Source organism: Parasteatoda tepidariorum, chromosome 8 (genome assembly GCF_043381705.1).
Source record: "Parasteatoda tepidariorum isolate YZ-2023 chromosome 8, CAS_Ptep_4.0, whole genome shotgun sequence".
In the NCBI taxonomy this organism is placed as follows: domain Eukaryota; kingdom Metazoa; phylum Arthropoda; class Arachnida; order Araneae; family Theridiidae; genus Parasteatoda; species Parasteatoda tepidariorum.
Window position 1 is genome coordinate 10,818,772 of NC_092211.1, and position 21,720 is coordinate 10,840,491.

General features: G+C 31.3%; 1 protein-coding gene across 2 annotated transcripts in view; it reads left to right on the forward strand.

The window, feature by feature from the left end:
* LOC122270882 (globin C, coelomic-like) overlaps positions 1-15,571 on the forward strand; it is a 52,857-nt gene extending 37,286 nt beyond the window's left edge. Inside the window, exons 2-3 of one of the 2 annotated variants that reach the window (XM_043050061.2) lie at positions 1,640-1,865; positions 10,830-15,571. In XM_043050061.2, coding sequence (XP_042905995.1) covers positions 1,640-1,865; positions 10,830-11,030 — 427 coding nt within the window. In that variant the 3' untranslated portion in view covers positions 11,031-15,571. Of the gene's footprint in view, positions 1-1,639; positions 1,870-10,829 lie in introns of both variants that reach the window. The other variant, XM_071184428.1, reaches the window with a different exon arrangement.
* Positions 15,572-21,720: the final 6,149 nt, after the last annotated feature.

Genomic DNA, 21,720 nt, shown 5'->3' on the forward strand with positions numbered 1-21,720 from the left:
CGGTATCATTTACTTCACATTTTTGGAGCCAATGAAACTGTTCAAAGTTTTTGTTGTTAATATATTTCTGACATAACTCAATAAGGGTAATGAAGCCAAATATCTTCGCTTTTGCATCAACAAGAGTTTTATTTGTTCCTTGAAGTTTCTTACTTAATATATTCAGTTTTTCAAAGATATTGGCTAAATAACTCACAAATGCTTTACCGTCGACTGTAAACAGATGCTTCATTTCAGGTTTGTCGCTTAAAAAATCCCTAAGTCACATAATATTTATTGACCGCAATTATTTAAGAATTTGCTTTTTTCTTTCGATTTTGTCACCGAAATCTCGCATTGCATTCAAATGGCCCAGAGCAAGAGGTTTAAACTCATGACGAGTCCATTTTTGAATTGCCCCCCTTTACAATCAAATTGCCCCCAGGTGGGGCGTGGGCCCCACGTTGGGAAACACTGCCCTAAACCATCGCGGCTCGAGAACAGAATTATTAGCGATATCAAAAAAAGATGGAAAAAATCTCACTTTTCAAATATACAGTTAGGTAGGTGGGTACTTAATTTACGTCGCTCTTCAGTTGCACTATGGGCTGTTTCCGACGGTCTAGGAAACATCCCTGAGGATGATCCGTAGACATGCCATCGCAATTTTGATCCTCTACAGAAATGGCTGGCTCCTATGTTTTGGTTGCCCAACAACGTATGCGCGAAGTCGAGCACTTTACGGTAGAACAGTTTAACGGGGAAACATTCCGTGCTTCTTCGGTGCCTACGCTGGCTGAACAAAGCGGTCACCCACCCGCTTACAGACATCAGGCAGGTGATGCCTGTCTTCCTTGTTCAACTCAGTTCTTTTAAGCAATTTTATAATCGCGAACAATTATAAATGTTTTTTTCACCAGCTGTACTAAAAAAAAATTAAAAAAAAAAATTGCGATTTTAAAAAAAAAGGTTTAAAAAATCCGGCCCATATCTCTTTAACATGATTTTGTAAACTTAACTTTGCTTTAGAGTGGTTTAATTTTTATTTAGGACACATATATTGTTTAACCCCTTTCCAGTGTCACCCGAATCCAGTTGGGGCAACTACCACGTGCAGTATTTGTGATGCCCGAGTTGAGTTCGTTTCTATTTTAGGAAACTTAATTCACTATTTTCCTATTAGATGGCATTAGTGGTCCTAGCTTTTCACCGATTACGACTTTAGTAAAGGGAGGGAAATGTGGGTGGAGGTTTTGAAATATATCACACTGTAAAAGATTTGTAAAATTTACGTATTGAAAATCATATTGTTGTGTTTTTATATTATATTATGCAAGTTTTATTACATTTAGCTTCAAATTTTTTTTTAAAATTTGCTCTAATTGAATAAGATGAGTGTGTAATCCATTACATTTTTATGTGTATGTAAAAATTATTTTATACAGTAGTTAAAATTGTAAATTTATATCATATTATATATAGTTTAAAAATTTTATTTTTGTAATAAAAAACCATTTTCAATCTTTTATAATAATATAATGAACAAAATGAAAGAGTCAAAAAAAAATTTCAATTTTTGGTCCATTTTTCTGAAATATATGTCACTGTTAATGAACTTGAAAAGTGTTCAGTAATCTCAAACGGTCCATTTTTTCCCCAGCCTTTTTGAGACGCATCCGGATGTTCAAGATGTGTTCATGCCGTTCAAAGGTCTCACTAAAGAAGAGCTGAGGCACAGCACAGAACTCAGAGCACACGGTCTTCGGGTGATGGGATTCGTCCAAAAAGTCGTCGCACGTCTTGATGAGCCTGAAAAATCTGAACAATTACTCAGAGAACTTGGGAAAAATCACGTGATGTATGGTGCCAAGATAGATTACGTGGATGTAAGTTAAACATTCTATTCAACTAGACATTTAATAATTTAAAATTCCCGCTGTACATGCGGTCCCTGGATGAATTATTAGACGCATTATAAAATTCTATGTAAAATCTTAATTATCAGATGATACTATACAGCATTATTGTTTTTAATGTGACTGAAACTGGTTTGCACTTGCGTATGTTCGAGTATAATTTGGTTAACATTGCAATGCAATACCTTTAAAATAAACACAAATAGGAAGTATATTAAAAATCTCTTGAATAAAAAAACATTACATGTATGTTTAAATACAAAAGTATTGCCAATAAACTCTTGCAAAGCATGCATTTATTAAAACACTACTGCGTGTCTAATATTTTGATTTAATTATTATAATACACTAATATAATACCTGATATAATAATTATTCTATATTTATATAATATATGATCTAATTTATAGAATCATCGAATTTATATTATACATTGTCTCATTTAACCAATTGATACACGAACTTAAACAAGCGCAAACCGGTTTCACTGTACTGTCAGAGACTGTACACTTCCTGTTAACTACAATACCCCATCAAAAATTCCCTAAAGTTTGGCATAAATTAAGACGTAAAAAGAGCGTTAAACAATAAGTTTAAAGTGGAGATTTGGAAGCTTTGAAATGTTATGTTACAATGATAATAAGTTATAGGATTGTTTTTTTTTAACTTTGACAAACAAAATATTGTCTTTTATCAAAAGTGACTATAACAACTGCTTGAATACATATTTTGAGTATGGAAGAATGTATTATATAGAAAAAAACGTACTGAAAATAAAATAAACAGATAAACCTTCAAAAATTGATCTTCTGAAAAATATTTGGAAACATTTAGGAATCCCAGAAAAAAAATGTATGGAAAATTCATAGCCTTGTGACACTTTGACAAGCGTTTCAACTATTTTTTCAGAACAGTAAAAAAATTGGAAACATCAAAGAGACGTTTTGAAATTTTGACAACACATTGTTTTGGAAAATAAATGCTTTGATGCTACAGTGTCTTTTAAAATCAATGTTGCTTTTAGATCAAATTGCATTTTCGTTTCCATTTCTTTTCAAGTGGACCAATCCATTGCTAAGCATTTCATGTTCGAACATGATATTACGTTTCACTGACAGAAATTCGTTATAAGAAGTTTAACAGTTCTAGAAACGCATACTTACAGTATTTTAGATTTTTTTCCTTTCAAAAGAATTCATCATTTGAAGGGAGGAGACGGGGAAGGAATTTTTTTTATAGTTTATAACCGTCGTTAAACAGTCGGCCCAATTTTTTAGGTTTACGACTACTAATGATCAACACCGTACCTTTTAGTTTTGAACCCAATCCAGATGACAATTGAAATCCTGTATCAAGAATTAGGAAAAATTTTGCCTTTATGGACAACATTTTGATGCATCTAACCCGCATTTGCGTTACATGGAGAGGAAAACTGTAAAAACCTCCCACTGCTAGCTAGACAGCAAGGGGACTCTAACCCATGATTCGTCAACCATTTACGTCATCACTGTAATTGGTGAGAGGCGGGTATTGAATTCGTATCAACCAGACATTGCTGGGATTCGAACCCAGATTTCCTCATTGGGAGGTGAATGCTCGATTCCCTTAACCACCACGGTTCGAGGAAAGAAAATTTTATTTTATATCATCGCGTTGAACAGCTGACCTAGTTTTGGGGCTTACGACCACCAATGTTCAACTCCATAGCCTTGTAAGTCTGAACCGATTCAGAAGACAAGGAAACTCCGGGATCAATACCCCCAGAGGTATGATTTGCTATGAGAACATGAGGACTTTGTGACTTGACAGATTTAACATGCATCAGTCACCATTTACTACATGGGAAGTGTTCGGCCGACGGGAATCGAACCCACATCCTCTTGGTCAAGGGAACAATGCCCTGCCAACCAGGCAATCCCAGCCGAGGGGATATAATTGGTCTTGTTTTCCAGTGGTGATACCTAAGGCAGAGAATTCGACTACTGCCCAGCCCGTAAATCACCCGTTTTCAGAAAGGGCCCATTCATACATCCCTTCATCCACGGAATGTAATTTAGAGCTGAACTAGAGAGCAATCAATCTCCTATCCAGTACCCGAAACTCTTTTTAGGCTTGTTCCACGTCGAATTTTGAAAAATAGTAAACCATAATTTTTATCAAAGGCGCACCATGTTTTTATTTATTTTTTATGACAGAATATAATAATCCACGGATTGCAATTTAGAAATATTCCAGAGAGCAATCAATCTCCTATCCAGTACCCCAAACTCTTTTTAGGCTTGTTCCACGTCGAATTTTGAAAAATAGTAAACCATAATTTTTATCAAAGGCGCACCATGTTTNGACGATAAGAACGTATCCAATGAGCGAGCAAAGCGAGCATTGGATTGCGAAGCAATCCGAAATTAACTGCGAAAGCAGTTCCGGGGGTTGGTGAGCGTTAGCGAGCAGGGGGCGAAGCCTCCTAGTACTAATATAATACCTGATATTATAATTATTCTATATTTATATAATATATGATCTAATTTATAGAATCATCGAGTTCATATTATGCATCGTCTCATTTAACCAATTGGTACACGAACGTCAACAAGTGCAAACCGGTTTCACTGTACTGTCAGAGACTGTACACATCCTGCTAACTACAATACCTCATCAAAAATTCCCGAAGTTTGGCATAAATTAAGACGTAAAAAGAGCTTTAAACAATAAGTTTAAAGTGGAAAGTTGGAAGCTTTGAAATGTTATGTTACAAGTACAATAAGTTCTATGATTGTTTTTTTAACTTTGACAAACAAAAAATTATCTTTAATCGAAAGTGACTATAACAACTGCTTGAATACTGATACATATTTTGAGTATGGAAGAATGTATTGTATAAAAAAGAACGTTATAAAGATAAAATAAAATAAACAGATAAACCTTCAAAAATTGATCTTGTGAAAAATATTTGGAAATACTTTGGAATCCCAGAAAAAAAATTATTTTTATGGAAAATTCATAGCCTTGTGACACTTTGACAAGCGTTTCAACTATTTTTTCAGAACAGTAAAAAAAATTGGAAACATCAAAGAGACATTTTGAAATTTTGACAACACATTGTTTTGGAAAATAAATGCTTTGATGCTACAGTGTCTTTTAAAATCAATGTTGCTTTTAGATCAAATTGCATTTTCGTTTCCATTTCTTTTCAAGTGGACCAATCCATTGCTAAGCATTTCATGTTCGAACATGATATTACGTTTCACTGACAGAAATTCGTTATAAGAAGTTTAATAGTTCTAGAAACGTATACTTACAGTATTTTTTTCCTTTCAAAAGAATTCATCATTTGAAGGGAGGAGACGGGGAAAGAATTTTTTTTAATAGTTGATAACCGTCGTTAAACAGTCGACCCAATTTTTTAGGTTTACGACTACTAATGTCCAACTCCGTACCTTGTAGTTTCGAACCCAATCCAGATAACAATTGAAATCCTGTATCAAGTATTAGGAAAAATTTTGCCTTTATGGACAACATTTTGATGCATCTAACCCGCATTTGCGTTACATGGAGAGGAAAACTATAAAACGTCCCACTGTTAGCTTGGCAGCAAGGGATTCTAACCCATGGTCCTCCTACCACTGAGAATATTTTACATCAGCACTGTAATTGGTGAAAGGCGGGTATTGAATTCGTATCAACCAGACATTGCTGGGATTCGAACCCAGATTGCTCAATTCCCCTAACCACCATGGCTCGAGGAAAGAAAATTTTATTTTACATCGTCGCGTTGAGCAGCTGACCTAGTTTTAGGGCTTACGACTACTAATGTTCAGCTCCATAGCCTTGTAAGTCTGAACCGATCCAGAAGACAAGGAAACTCCTGGATCAATACTCCCAGAGGTATGATTTGTTATGAGAACATGAGGACTTTGTGACTTGACAGATTTAACGTGCATCAGTCACCATTTACTACAAGGGGAGTCTTCGGCTGACGGGAATCGAACCCACATCCTCTTGGTCAAGGGTCCAGTGCCCTACCAACCAGGCTATCCCAGCCGAGGGGATACAATTGTTCNTTATATAACCGTCATTGAACAGCCGACCCAATTTTTTAGATTTACGACTACTAATGTTCAACTCCGTAGTCTTGTAGTTTTGAACCCAATCCAGATAACAATTGAAATCCTGTATCGAGTATTAGGAAAAATTTTGCCTTTATGGACAACATTTTGATGCATCTAACCCGCATTTGCGTTACATGGAGAGGAAAACTATAAAAACCTCCCTCTGCTAGCTTGACAGCAAGGGGACTCTAACCCATGATTCGTCAACCACTTACGTCATCACTGTAATTGGTGGGAGGCGGGTATTGAATTCGTATCAACCAGACATCGCTGGGATTCGAACCCAGATTTCCTCATTGGGAGGTGAATGCTCGATTCCCTTAACCACCACGGTTCGAGGAAAGAAACTTTTATTTTATATCGTCGCGTTGAACAGCTGACCTAGTTTTGGGGCTTACGACTAGTAATGTTCAACTCCATAGCCTTGCAAGTCTGAACCGATCCAGAAGACAAGGAAACTCCTGGATCAATACTCCCAGAGGTATGATTTGTTATGAGAACATGAGGACTTTGTGACTTGACAGATTTAACGTGCATCAGTCACCATTTACTACATGGGGAGTCTTCGGCTGACGGGAATCGAACCCACATCCTCTTGGTCAAGGGTCCAGTGCCCTACCAACCAGGCTATCCCAGCCGAGGGGATACAATTGTTCTTATTTTCCAGTGGTGATACCTAAGGCGGAGAATTCGACTTCTGCCCCACCCGTAAATCACCCGTTTTCAGAAAGGGCCCATTCATACATCCCTTCATCCACGGTATGTAATTTAGAGCTGAACCAGAGAGCGATCAATCTCCTATCCAGTACCCCAAACTCTTTTTAGGCTTGTTCCACGTCGAATTTTGAAAAATAGTAAACCATAATTTTTATCAAAGGCGCACCATGTTTTTATTTATTTTTTATGACAATATATAATAATCCACTGATTGTAATTTAGAACTATTCCAGAGAGCAATCAATCTCCTATCCAGTACCCCAAACTCTTTTTAGGCTTGTTCCACGTCGAATTTTGAAAAATAGTAAACCATAATTTTTATCAAAGGCGCACCATGTTTTTATTTATTTTTTATGACAGGATATAATAATCCACGGATTGCAATTTAGAAATATTCCAGAGAGCAATCAATCTCCTATCCAGTACCCCAAACTCTTTTTAGGCTTGTTCCACGTCGAATTTTGAAAAATAGTAAACCATAATTTTTATCAAAGGCGTACCATGTTTTTATTTCTTTTTTATGACAGGATATAATAATCCACGGATTGTAATTTAGAACTATTCCAGAGAGCAATCAATCTCCTATCCAGTACCCCAAATTCTTTTTAGGCTTGTTCCACGTCGAATTTTGAAAAATAGTAAACCATAATTTTTATCAAAGGCAAACCGAGTTTTTATTTCTTTTTTATGACAAGATATCATAAATTTTCTGTTTATCTATACGAATTATATGGCAACAGAATACGCCAAATGGTTGTATTAAAAGTAAAGAAAATTACAGAATAATAATTTGAAATAAGAAAATGACTTTTACTTCCTTTTTATTTATATTGAACTACAGAATAAGTCTAATCGTATTTATATTGGGGGTTGGGGATATTTGATTTTCGATTGTATCATCGATCCTCAACTCGATATCGATAAGAATATCTGTCTACTCGAGGAACAATAATACTTTTGTTTCTTTTTGTATTAAATGCAGACGACTGGGAATAGCGTTCCAATAAAAGAGAGAATTCGATGAAGTCGAAAAGAGCCAACGAAGAGGTTTTCTGATGAGGAACACAAAATATATTAATAGTGTTTCTTCGTTACGTTCTATTGTTGTGATTGCTAAAATAAACCGAAAACAGAATACATTATTTACCAAGTGAATTGATTTCTATATAAGGCTCTACTGTATAGTTTATGGGCACAATAAAAAAATTATCATAGAAAAACAGTTACATTGAAGATGCAACGAATCGAAAAATACATTTCTGACAGAGAAGAATGAAAAAAAATAATAAATAGAAACGGATTTATTTGATGTCTTGAGAAATCTCATCGAATTTTAACAAATTCGAGTCCAATTTCCAAATTAAATCCTACCTCTCGCTTTATCTTCATGTATCTATGCTATGATTTTTTTTATTGAGAAAAGAAGGAAAACAGGCATTAAATACTCGAAATACTGTTAATTTGTAGTTAATGCACTTGCTTTTTGCTTTTAAATTTCATCCTTTAATGAGAGAGAAAATCGGTTTTAGTATCCCCATTTTTATTCATGCACACTAATATTGCATGATCATAGTTTACAGTCCCAGGGAAAATTATTAGACACATAATAAGATTCTGTACAGAATCTTAACTATCAGGTGATACTTTGCAACATTATTGTTTTTACGCGGCTGAATTCGATTTGCACTTGTTTATGTTATTAATCATTTGGATTACATCGTCATGCAATACGTTAAATATAAATACAAGTGGGAAGTATATAAAAAATCTCCTGAATAAAAACCCATTACATGTATATTTAAACATAAAAATATTGCCTATAAACCAGTGCAAAACGTGTAATTATTAAAACACTACAGTGCGTCTAATAATTGAGTATAATTATTATAATATACTAATATAATACCTGATATAATAAATATTCTATATTTATATAATATATCGTTTAATTTATCCTATCGTCCAATTTATATTATAAATCGTCTAATTAAAACAATTAATAGACGACCGTAAACAAGTGCAAACCGGCTTCAGTAGCGTGAAAACAATAATACTGCATAGTAACACCTGATAATTAAGATTTTACAATGTCTGAAATCAATGTAAATGAATCAAACAATTTTCACGTAATTATAAAACTCGTTTAATTAATGAAAACTTCACGCAAAATAAATAAATACAAACTTTTAATACCTATTTCTTTATTTTAAAATGTATCAAAACAAATCTATAGTGAATGTAGTGGTTTAATAGCTTAAACATTCGTAGATAAGCTATTCTCAAATGAAAAAATCTTGAATTTAAATAAACAATTTTCTGAATGATATTTCTAGGAAACTATTCAATGCATAGCTGTTTGATATTAATAGAATGTATCCTTATTGAAATAAATAATAAATAAATAAAAATTAACGGTTAAAACTTTTCGAATGGTTTTATGTCTTTTATACTAGTTTCAAAAGTTTAAGTAGACATTTTTTTACTAATTTTATCCTTTCTGGAGATTTAATGAAAATACTATAATTGAACTGAAGGGTTCAAACTTCTTACTTTTTTTCTCTTAGGGCAGTCACTTTTCCATCCAAATTTTGAGACTCAAAAATCTAACTCCGTTAACAAATAATAATAATAATTCGTTTTTGTTAAAAAAAAAATAGAACGTTTTGGTTTCCGTAGAACCAATAGTTGGCACTAACTAATTAGCGTGTGGGGAAAGTAGTTTTTGACAGTGTCAACCTTCATCTATGAAAAGGTACCCCAATATAGAATCGAGTTAACATGACTTATATACAAGTGAATTGGAATTGTACTTATAGCGGTATAGATACACTACAGTACTCCCCCACCAGAATTATATCTGTGATAGAATTCGATGAATGATTACCACTAGTTGATTCATTGCTATTTTATGAAAGGCCGGGAGAGCTGTATTAAGATCACCGTATTTTCGGCTGTTGATCATGAGAGCTGTATTAAGTTCACGGTCATGGTCGCTCCTGTGTTGCCTTTAGCAGTCGAGTGCATACGATGCGTGTGATCGAGACTGAGAGGCAGCAGCTTGTGGAGGACAGTGTCACAGTCACAAGTAGCAACTCAACTGTTCAATGCGAACCATCCATCGAAGTAGGCGTGTTCAAATCGTAGTAGGCGTTTCTGCCAAGGTAGGCGTGTTCACATCACGTCCGAAGGTCACCAATGTGGGGAGTGTTGTTACAGACAATTTCAACTTTCATCTATGAAAAGGTACCTCAACTTAAAATCAAGTTAACATGTTTTATATACTAGTGAATTGGAATTGTATATTTGTAGTGGTAGATATAGTACGCGCTCTTTTAGCAATTAAGCATAAGCTGGAGCATAAGAACCGTAACTCCTGAAAATACAATAACTAAATACAATAACTAAATAAAATATAATTTGGGATCACATTTTGAGATAGTGTTCAGCGGGTGACTGACTAATTTCGAAATTAAAAATCTCGGAACCAAGAGTTGTGAGAGAAGTAAAGCAAACGGTGAATCTATTGTGAAAGCTGTAAAATTTCATGCAGAAATTTTGCAATGTTACGTAAATTGCCAACAGATGGAGCTTTACGTGGTACGTGAAAACTGATGGCACTGTTCGTGAAAAGAATACAAATGCCGTAGAAAACATAATCAAATTGTGATATTCCAGTAACAGAAACATACGCTGTTCAATAGAATTTAAGATTCATACGTCTTAAATCAAAACAAAAGACTTCCTTCACGTTGTAACGCTGGAATTGACAGCTCTGGACATTCATATCTGGCAGCGCCTTCTGTTAGCAACCTTTGAAAATAAATTCCGAAATTTTTGTTCAAAAATTTTACTACTTTTACAACAAAAATACCGATTTTTACATTCCGCTATCACCCTTTGTTTCGGAAATTTTTAATTTTAAAATCAGCCATCCATCTACAACCTGTATTCTTGCAACCTGTATTCTAGCCATTCATCTACAAACTGTATTTTTAAAATTATTTTTTTTGGCATTCATAATCTTATAATGCATCTATATTTTGTATATTTTTAAAATTATGCTTGTTTTGAAAGATGTAGATCTTTGTATATTTTTCTCTGATTTCAGCTGATAGGACCCCAGTTTGTGTTTGCAGTGAAGCCGTCGATGAAAGACCACTGGTCAGATGATATTGAAGATGCGTGGATTCAGCTTTTCAAATTTATGGCATACAAAATGAAGAAAGCTATGTTGGAATCGATAAATAATCAAAACGATTCAAATCAAGAAACAAACAAAGAGGCCAACACAAAACAAATTGAAATTTAATTGTTTTTAATTTATGTATCACAAAATCTAACTGATTCATTTTGTATACAAATGTACTTTATTTACACTGACCAAAATGAAGTCAGTAGGTGGACTTTTTTAACGTATTTATTTAAGTTATAAAATAATGAAGATGAGTGTGTGTAAACATAGCGCAATACAAAAATATATTAATTATGTTTCAGAAACATTTTGATCTCCTTAAAATCAAAACATTTTCAGCTTATGCAAAGACTGTTCCAAAAGTTATTTATTTAAGTTATAAAATAATAAATATGTATGTGAACAAGTATAGCGCAATGCTAAAAATATATCAATTACGTTTCAGAAACATTTTGATCTCCTCAAAACGTTAAAACATTTTCAGCGACTATTCCTAAAGTTGTTTATTTAGGTTATAAAATAATGAATATGTATATGTGCAAATGCAGCGCAATGCAAAAATAGATCAATTATGTTTGAGAAACATTTTGATCTCCTTAAAATCAAAACATTTTCAGCTAATGTGAAGACTGTTCCAAAAGTTATTTATTTCAGTTATGAAACAATGAATATGTATCTGTACAAATGTAGCGCAATGTTAAAAATATATCAATTATGTTTCAGAAACATTTTGATCTCCTCAAAACGTTAAAACATTTTCAGCGACTATTCCTAAAGTTGTTTATTTAGGTTATAAAATAATGAATATGTATATGTGCAAATGCAGCGCAATGCAAAAATAGATCAATTATGTTTGAGAAACATTTTGATCTCCTTAAAATCAAAACATTTTCAGCTAATGTGAAGACTGTTGAAAAAGTTATTTATTTCAGTTATGAAACAATGAATATGTATCTGTACAAATGTAGCGCAATGTTAAAAATATATCAATTATGTTTCAGAACCATTTTGATCTCCTCAAAACATTAACACATTTTCAGCTATTGCGAAACACTGTTGTTCCAAAAGTTAGTACATGTTTTTTTGTTTTAGTATGCTCTCTATAATCCTATTATTTATGTTTATTTGCAACAATATTTCGTTACTGAAAAAAGGACGGCACTTACTTTCGAATTGTCCAATGCTATTTATTGCGAAAATAATTTTAAAATTATTGTCAGCTATTATTAATGTGTCGCATTTAGTAAAGAAAGCAAAGTAACAGAGACTCGAGGGTTTAGATCCCTTTGGGAATCGGGCGAAATTAACTGTCACTATAGGGCGATTAAACCTTAAAAAAGATAGCTAAAATTTTATTTGCGACTGTCAACCCAAACGCCAATTTTTTATTTAAAATGCCCCCATGTGGTTCAAAATACGTGCTTTTAATTTCTCATATTACATCTTAGACGGAAACGCCGTAATGATTCCCAGAACTTTCAGAATATTTCATTTTGATTTAAAGTTTCGTTCGAACAAAATTTAATTTCGAAGGTTTCCTTCGAGAATAAGTTAATTTCTTATAACTTTTTAATATGTTTGCTATTTTATATTGCATAATTAGTTTAATAACTCCTGCCCGAAGTTTTATCAGTTAAAAACATTATATCTAATGCTTAAATTTTGCATAAACCTACTTGAAGTTATAAAACTGTTTTCTTCATTTTAAAAACCATAGAATATTTATCATATTTTGCAAAATTCCTGAATAAAAATGCTTACTATCAACAATATTAATACATTTTCTTTATTAGTTTTAGATTTAGATTTCCATTTTTTAGATTCCAATTTTTGAAAAAAGTGGTGCTTTTTAATGAGTTCCTTGAATTATAACTTTTTGCAATGAACTCTAATGTCGGGTGGATCAGCATAGGCAAATGCTAGGCACGATTTAAACTATTTTTTTTAAATTTTTGGAAGCAGACTGATAAAAGAAATTCAATGTACTCAACTGTATCTTTAGTAATATTTATAATAGAATGTCTTCATCCTATTAAAATGGCAGATATATCGATGGTTTTTCTGTCGTGTATTAAACAAATAGCTTTTTTTTTTGAAAAAAGTAATTTAAAATTTTATTTTCTTCTCTTTTTGGATTTTTTGTTAAAGTACATTTGCTTAAAAAGAATTCCGTCGCAACTGGTAAATCAGATTTTGTTATGAAACAAAATTAAAGAAAAAAGCAAAACCAGCAGTCAAATACACATTATTAGATTATCTATCCTTGATAACAAACTTCATAGTTTTGTTGTTTAAATATTTAAGGAGAAAATAAATAAATAAAAATATAAAAAACGAAATCAACAAAAAAATTGTGATAGCCTTAGTACGATCACTGGTTACCCATTGGTCTAATGATTTTTCTTTCTGGATTGACTCCGTTTAACATCTCAAATCATGGGTTGCAAAAACTGTCTCAATTGATGTTTGTCGTCGGATTGATTTTCATATCCTGCCTATGTACGTGTTTCAAGACGTCACAAAATACTTTTCCTTCCTCAGCATTCATATTTACATTGAAATCACCGTTAGGACAGTCATTATACGTTAATAATAAAATTATAAAAATACTTTAAATTATTGTTATGTAAATACATTAAAAATGCCTTCTGGTGAAAAGAAAAAGAAAAACAGCAGCGTACGCCATAGCAACGCATGCGCACTGTTTGCTATTACTCCTGAACACAGTTGAAAAGTGTGTGGACGCCATCAAATCCGAACCAAGACCCTTTTTGCCAATGGGTAATAAATAACTGACATTNTGGAAAATCCGAGCCCTTTAAAACTGCTGGCGTTATTAGTTAAGCTTAATGTGGTAAGCCTTATAGGCGTAATTCAAAATGACTTCGACCATTTTTAATTGGCTAACAGCATATATATCAGATATATATGAGGAAGGTATATCAGGCAGAAAATAAGTTTTGAAAAATGCCCACTTATAAGTAAATTATGAGATAAACTGCGCATAAGCCAGTACAAAATTTAACATTCATTTTGCAATGAATAAGTATTGTAAACATCAAGTAAATTCTGAAGTGGAAAATCCTATGTGGAAAGTCCGAGCCCTTTAAAATTGCTGACGCCATTTGTTAAGCTTAATGCAGTAAGCTTTATAGGGGCGATTCAAAAAGACTTCAGTCGATGGCAAAGAGCTACCTTTTTTAATTGGCAAACGCCATATACGAATATATCCACATTTTCCTTAAATTGGAATAGCTTGTTTTTAAAAATTTTATAATTAAGATATGCCAGTACGATTTTTATGCGTCACTGCATTTGAAACTGTAATGTTTCGAGCCCTGTAATTTTTGCATCACGAAACATAAATATTTACGAGATCGTTGACATGAAAGGTTTACATTTTATTCAATTTGAAAACTTTGTGTATTTGAAATGCTTCAGATAACATCGTCTGGGAGTAAATGAAAGAATCTTTTTATTTGTCTTAATGTATTTTAAATATGATTTATGAAAAACATTTTTAATATTTTTTTCTTTTTTTGGATATTACTTAAAAAGTAGGTTATGAAGATTTATAATTAATATAAACTTTTAAACTTCTCAAAAAAATAAAATGGCCAAATTATTAGACGTACTACATGATTTCATACAAAATCTTAATTATCAGATCATACTATACAGCTTTACTGTTTTTGCGTCACTGAAACCGGTTTCCACTTGTTTACGTTAGTGTATTCAATTGGTTAAATTAGACGATATATAATATGAATTCTACAATTGGATAAATTAGACGATATATTATATAAATATAAGATATCTATTATATCAGGTATTATATTAGTATGTTATAATAACTAGACAAAATTATAAGAGAAACGGTAGTGTTTTAATAATGACATGTTTTGCACGAGTTTATAGGCAATACATTTATATTTAAACATACATGTAATGGATTTTCATTCAGGTGATTTTTTACATACTCCCTGTTTGTATTTATTTTTAACGTATTTCATTAAAATGTTAACCCATTGATACACGAGCGTACACAAGTACAAACCGGTTTCAGTCGCATAAAAACAATAAAGCTGTATAGTATCAACTGATAATTACGATTTTACTATTTGATAATTGGAATCTTATATTGCGTCGAATAATTTGGCCAGAGACTGTATGAATTTCAAGAATTGAAATTTCAATGGGGCAAAAAGTTGAAACTATATGCAACTTATGATTGATTATCAATGACAACTCATAGTTGAACATCATATTAACTTTTCAGCTAGTTTAATCAAAAGGGAAAATTTTCATATTTTAGGAAAACTATACCAGTTCATTCAAATTGAGCTTGTGTCTGAATTTGCTATTTAAAAAACATAAATATGTTAAATAATCTCCGACAGCTGACACTAGGTTCCCGAAAAATGTTATAATCAAAAATGCAAATGTCAAAAAAAATTTGGAGAAACTCTACATGAGAACACAACAAGACTATGTTTTATTAAAATTTCACCAAGTTTAAAAGGAGATTAAAAAAAAACTGTGCTATGTAAGTTTTGTAATATCATGTGTTTTTGGATTGCATAAATTGTCTTTCAAATCGAAGCATTCAATATTTAATAACATTATCATGTTTTAAGTAATAAAGAAATGGTGTACAATGCTTGTCTTTTTAATTATTTAAATTTCGAATACATTTTACTGATTTTCATCCCTATTAGCGCTTTTAAAGCGTGCACAAATTAATTTTTGAAAAACAAAATCTCAATTAATAAGTTATATTTCATGATGCAATTTCTTAACAATAATTTGTACTATATATTTTTGTTTTCTACCGAATTCTGTATCGAAGTTTTTAAGGAAGAACTTTGACCACTTACGGTATTTCAAAATTAAAAACATATTTCAATGCAGATGCCATAGATGCTGGTTGAAGGCTAACTTTTTTTTCCGCCATCTATGTGTAAGAGTAATTCATATTTTGATGAAACACAGGCCAATTTTTAACAGTTAGTAATTTATTCCAAAACAATTATGGCTTTGTTCCATTTTGCAATCTACCTATGTATCTTTACGGAATAATGGGTGTGTTACTATACAGTCCTGGGCAAATTATTAGATACACTATAAGAGTCTATGTGGAATCTTAATTATCAGTTGATACTATACAACCTTATTGTTTTTACGTGACTAAAACCGGTTTGCACTTTTTCACGTTCGTGTATCAGTCATATCGTCATATCATATCGTGTGTTAACATTGTAATGTAATACGTTAAAAATAAATGCAAATAGGAAGTATATAAAAAAATCTTCTGAATGAAAACCCATTNATAATTAACTATGTTTTAGTTGAATTAATGAACTGTTACAATTGACCCCGTAAGTGGGGACAATTGTAACAAGTGCAGGACTGTCAAAAATTGTTAATAACTAATATAATAACATTTAAAATAAGGTATTTATTTTTTTTTCTAGTAGAGGATAGTCTACTTTACTTGTCTGTCAATTAATACTAATAATATATTGGATTTTTTGTTAGTTAAAAATAGTTAAGTAAAAAATGTTACAACTGACCCCACTCTCCCCCATATTATAATAATTAGACCAAATTGTTAGCCTCACTATAGTTTTTTTTATAATGACATGCTTTGCACGAGTTTATGTGCTATGCTTTTATATTTTAAACATACATGCAATGGGCTTTTATTCAGGTAATTTTTTATATACTTCCTGTTTGTATCTATTTTTAACATATTGCACTATAGTCAATTAATACACGAACGTAAACAAGTACAAACTGGCTTCAGTCGCTTAAAAACAATACTGCTGTGTAATATCACCTGATAATTACATCGAATCTTACAGTGAGTCTAATAATTTGGCCAGGGACAGTACAGTATATAGTACAGTATACCGAGCAGTGGTACTTACCATTAAAGAAATATCAATAGAGGATATGCCGGCAGTGGAACTTGCCCTTAAAAAAACATCAGTGCAGGGTATGCCAAGTAGTAACACTTATCCTTCATAAAATATCAGTGTAGGGTATATCGGGCAAATATATACCGGGCAAATAACTTTAAAAGGACAAAACTTTTAAAAAAAAGCATTAAACAACTAAATAGATACAATGTTCATTACGCAGTGTGATTGCTTATTGAGATATTGCCAAAACAATATCAGAATTAGTATCGCTACAATAGCTTTTAATATTATTTTTCCCTTAAATTACGCAATTTACTTAATTTTCGAAATGTTGGAATGAATCAAGTAATGTTTCCTGAAGAAATCCCATTAACTAATGTATACGTACATAATGTTACGTCATTTACACTTGCTAGTTTTAAATGAACTAGACTCTCGTATCAAAAAGTTCTTTTCAAAGTTTAAAATAATTATATGATATTTTGTGTTGACATACTTTCAGTTTACAGTTTTAAGTATCGCACTGTAATAAATGCTTATAAAATTGAAAAATCATCTGACAGTTTTGCAATCATTTCAGTCTACATTTTCCATGATCTGATGAAAATAAAAATTATTCAAATACTTTTGCATCATAAGTAATATGATTCTTGACTATTCTAACATGTTTTTCTGGAAATTAAATCGAAACAAAAACATCCATGTCCTTAATTCGAATTGAATTTTTTTTTCCAAATTTCACTTGATATATACAAAATAATCCAGTCCTCAAGTTTGCAATTTCTGTATAAATGTATGACTTTTTTATTGTTTTTTTACCCGCTTATAGCTTAGTCCGAGATAATTTTCTCCACTATTTTTGAGTTCTGTACATGAAGACTTTTGCCATATCAATTTTGTTAATTGCTATTATGAAATAACAGTTTTACTATAAATCACTTCTTTTTTGTGATTAAGAAGTCGACAAAATCTAACATCAACAGAAATAAATAAATATCAAAATATATCACGAAAAATATAGATCACACTCAGTGCTATGCAAACTAAAAAATAATACATCCCATTCAAACAATGATATTTGAGAAAAAATAAAACTCTAACGTGCAATCATTTTGGAAATAATTATTTTACATCATATCTATTATTTATTTAACGCGCATTTGGCAAATTCACCGACATTCTTTTCAAAATCTTTTGCCAAAACTTACACTTTACGAAATACTTCTGCAACCAATGAATAATAGACAAAATGTCTTACGTGTACAATGATTTGAGGCAAGAAAAAGTATTGGCAACGAAAAACGAAAAGCAAGGGTTAAAAGCAAAGCTAGAAAAACCGTGGTGGCTGAGAATGAAACAAAAATAAAAAATAAATAAAGATGAATGAAAACTAAACTGAAACAACCGCAGTAACCGAGAGAGACAATTCAGGGTAAAATGCATTTCCGCATGCTATGAAGAGTTGGTTAGAAACTCATGGAGTTGACAAGAGAGTCTGCATTCATATGAATATGACAAGATTCCCGGTAGTTGACATAAGAGAGTAGTAAAAAATTTATAAATCATTGAAATTGAATTAAATCCGAGATATCAACAATATGCGACAGTAGATGGTTCATCATATTTTTGATTACGGACATATCTAGCGTGTTTTTTTAGTCAAAATAAAGCTTGTCCGCTTTGTTCAAAGCCAAACGCAATCCGTTTTCAGTTTCAAATCACTTTAACTTTTCTCATTCATTTCTAACGAATCTTGATAATGAATGCCTATTTTTGAATGCTTGAAACATGGCTAATTTTTCTTGAAGCAAAAGAAAATTTTATGTCATCAAGTACATATATCGTTCCACTTGGGAATATTCATCTAAGCTGTTTAAGTCAATGCATTCGTACTCTTAGCGTTTAAATTTGATGTCAAAAGACAGGTTTCATAAAGTTTATCGATTGCTGTTTATTACACTTATATCACTCAGATCTTCAATTATAACTGAACCAAGTTTCCTTTTACATCTGTAATCTTAACATCCCCAACTAGAATAAGCAAGTTATCTTTCTTTTTTATTCATTAGCAAGGATATTTGAACTAGTAATTCAATATCTTTAATATGATTTTCTCAAGAATAGTATTTCAAACTGACAAGAAAACGTGGTGGTTTGTCGATATTCTACTAAGTCTGACATATTTTATTAAAATACTCCGGGCGCAGTCTACAATGCAAAACTGCAGTTAATGTTACACCATTAAAATTCGATTTCTTAGCTTGTCATTACATTTTTGAAAAATTTCATCAAGACGTCTCTTGGATGTCCTGACGATGGCAGAAAACCGATATCTGAAAACTTTCATACGATGTTAGATTATTATTGCATTCTGGGTGAATTTTATTATTTAAGAAAAGAAATGTTATTTTAAAGAACTATTTCAGTGATGTTGCATTTTAGGGATGTAGAGTCGCTTTATTACTAAATATGCATTTAAAAATCACTAGCTATATGCACTTTTGATTTCTGAATAAAAAGAACATCTATAATTGGCGTATAAATGAAACTTGATAAAATAACCCTTTTATAGTTCGGAGATATTTTTAATACCGAAAATGAGAAAAAGAACCTTATTTAATTTTTATGTGATCTCAAAAATGTTGATGTGGTATTATCCGATTTTAGAAGAGCAATTTAATTTTAAAGGCAGGGACTGTTCAGTTCATCTTCCTCTTCTCTTGAATATTTCCTTATTAATAGGTCATGATTTTGCCTCTTTTAATAAATCTTTATTTGAAGTAGTATTAACCCACACATTCTTTTAAAAAAATTATTTAATGCATTAATTTTGAGTCTTTCGATTTCTGTTGACAAAATTTTTAAGAGAGAAGGATTTAATCGTTCGCCCAAATCTCCTTCTTTGTCCGGGCTTTGGACTTGCACCTGCAGGGTCCAAAGATCCGCATAAGGGCGAAGGAAACTTTTAATAACTGTATAAATTAACCGTCAACTATAAATGTTGTAAAAGTTCGTTACTGTTACGGGTACTTGGCTCTTTGGCAGAGATGACAGTTGGTTGAGAAAATTATTTGTCAAGCCTTCTAAATTTTTGTTACAAGTTAAATAGTAAATTTTTGTTTGTTACTTCTAAATATTTGTTACAAATACGAATACTGAACTTTTTACTCAAATAAGGGAGCTGGCTTTAAAAATTATAATTACTATGATTTTTAAGAAAAATTTTTAACGTAAGAATTGTTGTTGTTAGGATGTTTCACTGCATTGATAAACATATTTCTTTCTATTCTTCTCTCGTTCTAATATAAGCATTATCCGTCATAATAATTATATAACATAATTGATGTGCATATTATTTTTATTATTTTTTAAAGAAAATTCTAATTTTCATTTGGTTAATCATTATAACATAGTCATTTCATTGTAATTGTGCTTTTAAAAAAAGAGGAGACAAAAATTAGAACAGATGTAACAATCATTCAAATAAAAAATTTTATGAGCGCCAAATTTTAAAAAAAATCAACCATTTTTTTAAAATTATATTGATTTGTATTAATGATTATTTTTTGAGCCAATTTTGCAGAATTTAAACTATTTTTATCAAGAAATAAATAATATTTATCTTCTTTTCTAAAAAACGTGCATGATTCTAAAAATATTCATTATTAAGATAACGTTTATCATGGAAAATACTTAAATATTATATTCCCCATGCATAATAATTACTTTAACATGCCATTTTTAGCACAAAGAAATATGAAATACTAATGCTATTCTGCTTACCTTGCAAGCATGTAATTTGCTACTTAATAAAGAAGCATGTAATTTTCTATATAAGAAAAATTGCAAGCATGTAATTTGCTACATAAAAAAACAAACATTAATACAAAAAGAAGGCTGAGTTTTCAAACTTATTTCGCGGTTAAAAATAGTGTGCGATTTGCTAATGTTTTCCTGTAAATAAGAAACACATAGTATAAATTATTTTCAATACTTATTTCGAAATTAAAATTTTTTTAAAACCTTTATCATTAGAATAATTTGCATTTTATATAATTTGGCTTTGGCACTGTTAATTTGGTTTTGAAAAAACAATTGAAGTGTAGTAATTTTATAAAAGTTTTCAATTAAAACATTGCATTTAAAAAGCAAGTAAAAAAAATTAATTAAAATAATAAATTTAAAAAATAAGTAAGCAATTTAATTAAATTATTGAATTTAGAAAGTAAAGAAAAAAATTTTGCTGAAATAATTAATAGAGTATATGATTTAGATTCGAAAAAAATCTCTTGCTTTTCAAAATCACTAGACTTTCAATAAAATATTTGTTCCCTAGACTTTACACTAGACTTTAGTAATAGGTTAGTGTTTGTAATGTTCAAAAAAGTGAAAAGCTTTCTCCAAAAACAAAAATCCATTGATTATTATATCAAGGATTCTTACAAAAGTTCAATCTTGGTCTTCTAGAAAGCGATAAGGAAAAAAAGTACGTTGAAACTTGAGGCTTGATTCATATTATTGGATATACGATCCTCTTCCTTCCTGTTGATTTTTCGTAATTACTCCGAAAGTTTTAGAAAAGAATGTTTTTGTCTCCTTTATTCAGACAAATTCTTGCAAAACTTAAAAAAAAGTCTCCAAAACTGAACTTGTCCTTAGGATATGACACGTTTCTTACACATTCCTTTTTATTCACGAAAATCTTTTTCGGAAATTGTGAGTTTGTTGTTTCGTATACCTAATTACACATAATTTTTGTTCTCTGAAAAGAACAGAAGAAAAATTATTTAATTTGAAATTGTCTCCTAAACTTTGGAAAGTGATTATTTCTGTATTCTTCCAGTGGATGTAATATGAAAACTAAAATGAAGGGCTATCAAAAC